Here is a 7,875-nt window from a genome sequence, read left to right on the forward strand (position 1 = left end):
ATCCCACTCTCCTGAAGATGCCCAAAATGTATCCTCCCACAGATGCAGCCTGTAAATGGAGCTACAAAAATGGGAAGAGGGCCATTTTGCTACGGCCGTAGTAGAAAATCTCCATTGTCAGTAGCACTCTGAATATTTGAAATCGCTGTGTTGAAATATATGAAGTGACATATCTTGCTGTTGCTATGAATCAAGGTTGTCTGACTAATTTTGAAGCATGCCCCTCTATATACACTGCCCTATCTTTTCTTTGCAAAATCCAGATCCTTTCTTTGGATTTGGAAGTCCAGTCCCATAAGGTTTTTATAACTGTGGATAGGAAGCAGATATATGTAAATGGGAAACCAATTTCTTTGGGCCAATTCGCTAATTGCCCCCACCTCTCTCCTGGATTGTCCCAGAGGATTGATTTGAAGCCAGGGCTCTGGCCTGTGCTGGTAAGCTCAGTGCTCACTCCAGGGGAATGTGAATGACCAAACAGGATATATATATATATATAAAATATGAAGGATTTCCTCTGATGCTTGGAGACTACACCTCTTTCTGATATATAATGTACAAATTTGTTAATTTTGTTGGCTGATTTGCATGACTGGTTTAAAGAGTGCCGCATTCTTCCTTCATGCCTGCACCCCTAACCAGGTTTTCCTCTCTCTCTCTTGCTCTAACAGGTTCACATTTTAATGGGCTCCTGCTATAAGACAAAAAAGTTCCTGCTTTCACTGGCTGAGAACAAACTTGGGCCCTGCATGCTGCTAGCTTTGAGAGGCAACCAGACCATGGTGGAGGTAATGCATCAAATAATGGGACTGTTGAACTGGGTGGTGCCAAACCTCTTAATCTGTCACATAGCCTAGAAACTAGGAACCCAGTATTTCATTCCAACACTGGCTGCCCCTTAGCTGCAGGGCTAAGTTCAGAGGATTGGTTTTAGTATATAAAGCCGCATACAGTTTGGGATCAGGTTGCCAAAAAGGTTGTCTTACCCCTTCTATACCCAATTGATCAGCATGTCCTGCAGGTGAAGGCTTGCTGCAGATTCCATTTTATCAGGAGGTCCATTCTGCAGAATATAGGAATTGGGAATTTAGTGCTGTGGTACCTACTCTTTGGAATTGCCTCCTTTTAAATATTAGACAGGTGCCACCCCGTTGCCTCTTTGGTGCCTACCGAAGCCTTCTAAGAAGAGATGCTTCCCAGCCTCCATTGGTATTTAATTGATTTTAGAATTTTCATCTCTTGTGTGCCGGCCACCCTGGGCTCCTTTGAAAGGGAAAGGTGGCATAAAATAAATAAAATAAAATAATAAAATAGTATTAATTTGGAAACTGTACATGCTTCCCCACCTTGCCCTAAAGGCTACCCAAATTGTCTTTCCAAAACACTCCAAATGAAAATGAATCAAAATGCAGTGAAAAACAGCAAAACAAGACAAAAATGCAGCTGCAAAGATTAAGCTAAGCTAAATCCAAGTGCACATTTTTACTTTTTAAAAGTAATTTCATAAGCTATTTTAACGATAATCCTTTCCAACAGAAGAACCCTGAAAACTAATAGTTCCCTGACATGATTAAGGACAAAGAATTCTCAGTCCCTGCATGTGACTGCAGTCCCAGATTTTCTTGGGGGAAGCCATTATGGCCCATTAAGTAACAAATTTAACAGCAGACTTCAGCAACCTGTTTCCAGTCCAGCTGTTTCGGACTACAGCTCCCATCAGCCCCAGCCAGCTTGACTAATGGTTGGGGATAATGGGAATTGGAGTGCAAAATATCTGGAGGGCAGCATGTTAAGGGAAACTGTCCTGTGGAATGCCCCATTGATGGTTCTGCTTCTTGCAATATGTCTTGCATCCTTTCAAAATAAAAAAAGTGGGCTCCCACCCACCCCTTCAGAATGGTTAGTCCATTCTCGTGCAAATGTATTCAGGTATAATTGATTACTTAACTGAATAGAACCTCTGTGGTTGACAATGCAATCACATGGTTACTCAGAAGCTAAGCCCCACTCTGTTCAGTGGGGCTTATCGTCTCCAGCAAGTGTGCTTCAGGTGGCTGCCTCATTTTTTTTAATTGAGTGAGAGCCCTACTGATTTCACAGAGGAGGGTGAGGAAAAACAAGATGAAAGAGTGAATAATGCATTTGCCCTCTTAGAGCCAGAATAATTGAATGGATAGAATGTTGGAGACAAGAATGTTGGAGACCTGGCTTCAAATCTCCGCCCAGCCACAGAGCTCGCTGAACCAGTCACTATCCCACAGCCCAACCAACCGAACAGGGCATTTGCGAGAAACAAGTGGGCAGAAAACTCAGGCCAAAGTTGCTGCTTAACAAGCATTCAAAAAGAAGAGAGAGGGATGGGTTGTCCCCAGTGAACAAGCTGTAGAGTAAATGTTACTTATCTTTCCACTGTCAGATTCTTTGCCTGATGCTTGAATACAACATCATCGACAACAAAGACACCCAGCTTCAGATCATCTCAACCCTCGAGAGCACTGACGTGGGGAAAAAAATGTACGAGCAGCTCTGTGACAGGCAGAGGGAGTTGAAAGAACTGGTGAGTCTCTGTATTGACAGCCCCGTCACTATTCAAAAACAGGCACCAGAGGAGATTCAGGTGGGGCCTAAGGCACGACAGATATTTAAAGATGGGCTCGGCTCTGTACAGAAAGTTACAGTGCTCTTCAGACTGCACTTGTAACAAGCCTGGACATCCCAAAGAAAGATGTACTGTTCTGTTTCTTTATTTTGGAGTATTTATACCCCACCTACCGACCAGTGTTCTTGGGGGCGGCCTACAATATATTTTAAACACTGTGAAATAGAAAGTGATACAGTAGTTATTGCAGTGGGCCAATGGTATATATAATCCACCCCTGCCAACCCACCCCATTCTCTGAAGTTCCAAAAAGTGCCACTCTGCACCTGAATCTCCTGATCTGGAGCTGACTGTTGAAGCAGAATCCAACCCCCTCCATGCTCCTGAGACCTCATCCCTTCCCTTGCATCAACTTACCAACTTACTCAAGTAAACAGCAGTGTTCTGTCTTTGGATGTGGAATAGCAAGAGGCCTTGCCCTGCCACCTGAGGCCCTTTTAACTGGAAATGAGGGGATTTCAGCCTTGGGCATCCCACCAGCAAAGTGTGTGCTCTGACACAGAAGCAACACCCCTGTTTGTAATCAACATGTTGTTATTTTTTACAGCAAAGGAAAGGCGGTCCTACCAGGTTAACACTGCCATCAAAATCCACAGTAAGTTTTAGCTTTCCAGTTATAGCAATATCATAAGCATGCAGAAAAGCTTTTCTCTTTCCCCTAATTCCCATCAACCCGGACCATTGGTCATGCATGCTGTGGTTGATGGGAGTTGTAGTCCAACAGCATCTGGAGGGTTATCAGAGGGCATTGAACTTTACATTGAGCCAGAACTGGATTATGGATTAGGCCAGGTAATCTACAGTTGGGGTTTGGAGAATGGCTGAAAGCCTAATTTGACCTTGGCCATTCTCTTATGTAGCATAGTACCAAGTGTCTGAGCTGCAAAACAGGATGCCTATGGTTGTACTCTCACTCCTGCTATGCAGGAGTTAAAGCTACTTTATCCCTACTTTATAGGGTTGCATGGATTGTCTAGATTATGTATGTGGAGCAGGCCCAGCATCAGCACAAGGCATCTGCCGGAAGCTGCTGGAACTCCAGGTCCGAGCCTTGCACCGCAGCCTGCCCTAGGCGCCTCACGCCATCTGGTTTGGAGCCATCATTCAAATTTCCCATAATGCAGCCAGTACAAAAGGAGGCAGTTCAGCTGCTCACTAGGGCAGAATACCACCATCAAATTACTCAGCTGCTGAAAGAATTGCACTGGCTGACAGTTAGCTTAAGGTTACCAGATTTTTTTTTCAATGAATCTGGGGACACTTTTCAACTTAAATAGATTTTGTATGGGGACTGATTTATAAATCTGGGGTCTGGTAACCTTAAGTTAGCTACCTGGCTGAATTCAAGGTTCTGCTACTGGTGCATAAAGCCCTATACAGCCTGGGACCTGGATATTTAAAAGATCATCTCACACCATACATGCCCTTCCCATGCTGGCTGGCGCACATGGGAGTTGTAGTCCAAAATACCTGGAGGGCACCAGGTTGGCGAAGTCTGCAGTAGAATGCTCGGATAGGTGTGAATTAAGTGGTTCTGCCCCCAGAATTTAACCAACTTTCGCAACACAGGAACTGCGGCCTGTGTTGCAAGAGCACAATATCTACAGCAGTTCCTGTGCCAATCTGATCTGTGCTGTTTTCCTCCCTCAGGACGCAGACCTGGCCCGGTTGTTAAGCTCAGGTTCCTTCGGCAACCTGGAGAACCTCAGCCTGGCCTTCACTAACGTCACGAGTGCCTGCGCAGAGCATCTCATCAAGCTGCCTTCGCTCAAGCAGTTGAACCTGTGGTCAACTCAGGTATGAGCTCAGGAAGCAGCAGCGGAGAGGAGTCGCTTGAGCTGAGACATGCCCAAGATTGCCCAACACATCAATATGAGAAGGTTTTCTGACAGTGCAAGTTGCCTGCAACCGCCCCCCCCCCCCAATTTATAAGCAGACTCCTTCCCTCCCCCAATTTTTCTGCTTCCAGCCAAAATTGTTAGCCCCACTGCAAGAGTCCTGCTGCACTTACAGCTTTGGGGGACAGTACCTGCTTTGCATGTAGAAAAGGGATATGGAACCTCCACCCTGCGGGCCACAAATAGCCTTCATGGCTCAGGCCACACATCCCACTCTTCAGGGCACATCTCTCAACCACACTGTCCATACTGAATTGTGTCCCTCAACTAAGTTTCCTTCATTAGCTGTGATTTCCACACTGCAGGGGGTTTGGCTAGATGACCCTTTGGACCCCTTCCAATTCTACAATACTATGATTCTATCAACTGTCATCATGCTTTTTGCTGGGTTGGGTGTGGGTGTGAAAATCTGACTTCTGCCTGGCTGGGATGTAAACTAGTGCAGAAAGATAACAGTCTCCTGTGTCTGAAACGCTAGTTCCTTTTCCCATAGTGCTCTGCTCATGTATAATACTTCCATGTCTCCCCCACCCCACCCCCTCCAGTTTGGGGATGCAGGTTTGCGGCTTCTCTCTGAACACCTCACGATGCTGCAAGTGCTCAACTTATGTGAGACGCCTGTCACCGACGCTGGGCTGCTGGCACTGAGCTGTAAGTAAGCAAAGAAGCAGACCAATGACAGGGCAGGGAGAGGATTCATCTGGGCTTTACTGCCTCAGGACTGTTTTGAACCCCTTTGAAGGGGGCTTATTCTCCCAGCGATGCACCCTTTTTGCATTATGGCCCTCCAGGTGTGGTTGGACTCCCATCAGCCCCAGCCAGCATCGCCTGTAGTCAGAAATGACAGGAGTACAATATCTTATCTGGGAAGCCACGGGTTCCTTGGTGTACTCATACTTGAGAACTGCAAATTCCAGTGACTTGCATACTGTTTCAATCCATGTTGATGAGTGAAGTGGGGATTGCAGTCCAGAGGGAGGGCAACTGTTCCAGATAGATTCATCCAGGTTAAAGTCTGTTTTGTAACCAGCCTCTCGGATCCGCTTCCCTTGCGGTGATTCCCCCTCCTACCTGTCAGTGATGACAAACTCATTCCTTTGGTGGGCTGGGACAGGTGCCCGGGTTCTGTGCCCTGACCTAAGTGCAAATGAGGCCATTGTGTGAACATTTGTTTAGAGAACATTTGTTTAAAGATGTTTATTTTTTCCATACCAAAGTATAATATTGATTAAAGTATTAATATAAATAAAAATTAGCCCTCCCCCCGAACATTATGTCAGGAGTCAGATTACATTTCTTAAAAGCACAATATATTCTACTAATAAGATTAAGACTCTTCTGTTTAAAGTAATGCCAATCTACTATAATTTATAATATTATTTTTTCCTTTATAGCATCCATTCTTTTTTATAACCTATACAGTCATCAGAACTGTCTCCATTAGTTAGATCCACATTTTTCTTAATTCATCTAACCTTTCTTCAGTTGATCCTATTTTCCCTTGGAAAGACCAAACTACTTTATATGTAGTGAACATGATTTTACAACCCACTTTGATGCGCCATATTAGCCCCATTCAGGCATTTGTTCTTCCATGTGATGTTCCCACCCACTCCATCACATTTCTGGTTGTGCTCCACTAGTTGGAGAACGACTGTCTGCAGCAGAGAGGATGCTCTATGGATTTTACAAGGTTTTCAAATGATATGAGTACATCAGGATCCCTCCTGTAGACAGTGAGGGATTGATAATGGCTGGGTGTGTGACTGATAGGTACAGTTTCTCTGTAGGGCTTTGCACGTTTAGCATAGTTAAGTGAGATATCACTGGGTTGCTGATTATAGGCTTCAGAAGGCCTACACTCTTTATTTGGGGTGTTTTTTTGCATTCTCATTTATCAAAAAAGTAAGAAAAAATGTGCAAACAAGAGCAAGAATTATGAGTATGACTCATTTGCACTGTGTCATACAAAATATTTCAAAGCACTTTCCTAGTGCAAAATACATCAGTCCCCCACCCTTCATGTTCAGAATCTAAAGCTTTGTTTTGGGGGATTGGGGGGAGCAAGATTCTAGCTCTCATGTTTGCAGAGAAAATATTGCCAGGCAGTGACCCAAAGTCCAGTCAGTTAAGTTTTTAGCTAAGCAAGGTCTGCAACATAGCAGCCTCCATAACATATCGACCCCTCAGACATTATCATGCCATCTTTCAATATGCAGAAGCATGTGTCTACAACCAACATGTTTTATAAAAAATCCTATTAGAGCAATGTTTTTATTTGGCTTACTAAAATATCATAAAATCATGTGCAGGCTTTTGAGTTCTCCAGAATTCAAAAAGCTTGCACACAATTTGGTGGCATTTTGTTTGCCCAAATGCCCTAATGGATTTTTGATTCCCACCCCCCACCCCCATAGATCAACATGGCAGCATTTGCATTTTGGGTAACATATTGCTTATTTATTTCCTAGCCATGAAAAGCCTGTGTAGCTTAAATATGAATAGCACCAAACTTACGGCAGACACCTATGAAGATCTCAAGGTATGTCAAAGTTTTGAAGCTGCGGGACATGTCTGGAAAAGAGCCCAGTGGCAAGAGAGCAGGCCATCCCACGCAAAACACTTAGCTCTTCTTACGATGTTGCAGAATTGCCAGGAAACATGCATGGCTTTGTATCTCTCTGCCACTGGCCACGTGGTGATCATGTGATGCACCTAAGACAAGGACAGGGAGTCTGTGGCTGTTGAGGTGCTTGCTGGGCTCCATCTCCCATCAGCCCCAACCAGCATCACCCGTGGTCAGGGATCATCTGGACAGCCAGAGATTCCCCATCCTGTTCAAGATGTGAAAGAGCAAACAGTGTCACCACCTCTAAAATGATTTATTCATAAGAATTTTAAACCTGAAGTTAACGAAATGAGCACACAGGAATGTGGGAAGCTGCTGTCTACCAGGTCAGACCACTGGTCCACCTAGCCTAGTGCTGTTCACACTGACTGGTAGCCGCATTCCAGGATCCCCATCACCTGCCAGCTGCCATCGTTTAACCTGGAGAAGCTTCCAGGGATTGAACTGGGGACCTTCTCCCTGCTCCCCCACTGAGCTCTGTCCCCTTCTTATGCTACCAATTGACTGATCTACTTGGTAGCTTGATACTTCAACAAAGGCACCCCCTCTAAGATCATCGTCCCACATCTTCTCCAACTCCGCTAGGGCAGAGAAGCTCTTTACACCTGCAGTTGGACAGCAGCTGCTCCTTTCATTCACCTCCCTTTATATCAGTGAAGGCTGATCGGTTGGGGCAAATGGGGCACTGC

General features: G+C 45.0%; 1 protein-coding gene across 3 annotated transcripts in view; it reads left to right on the forward strand.

Moving 5' to 3' along the window:
- CMIP (c-Maf inducing protein) overlaps positions 1–7,875 on the forward strand; it is a 149,492-nt gene that overhangs the window by 138,911 nt on the left and 2,706 nt on the right. For all 3 annotated transcript variants that reach the window (XM_083624878.1, XM_083624879.1, XM_083624880.1), the window contains 6 exons: positions 672–788; positions 2,417–2,557; positions 3,207–3,254; positions 4,310–4,456; positions 5,103–5,208; positions 7,029–7,099. In XM_083624878.1, the coding sequence (XP_083481004.1) occupies positions 672–788; positions 2,417–2,557; positions 3,207–3,254; positions 4,310–4,456; positions 5,103–5,208; positions 7,029–7,099 (630 nt within the window). The remainder of the gene's footprint in view (positions 1–671; positions 789–2,416; positions 2,558–3,206; positions 3,255–4,309; positions 4,457–5,102; positions 5,209–7,028; positions 7,100–7,875) is intronic.

The sequence above is a fragment of the Podarcis filfolensis genome (assembly GCF_964270895.1).
Source record: "Podarcis filfolensis genome assembly, chromosome: 8".
NCBI classification, from domain to species: Eukaryota; Metazoa; Chordata; class Lepidosauria; order Squamata; family Lacertidae; genus Podarcis; species Podarcis filfolensis.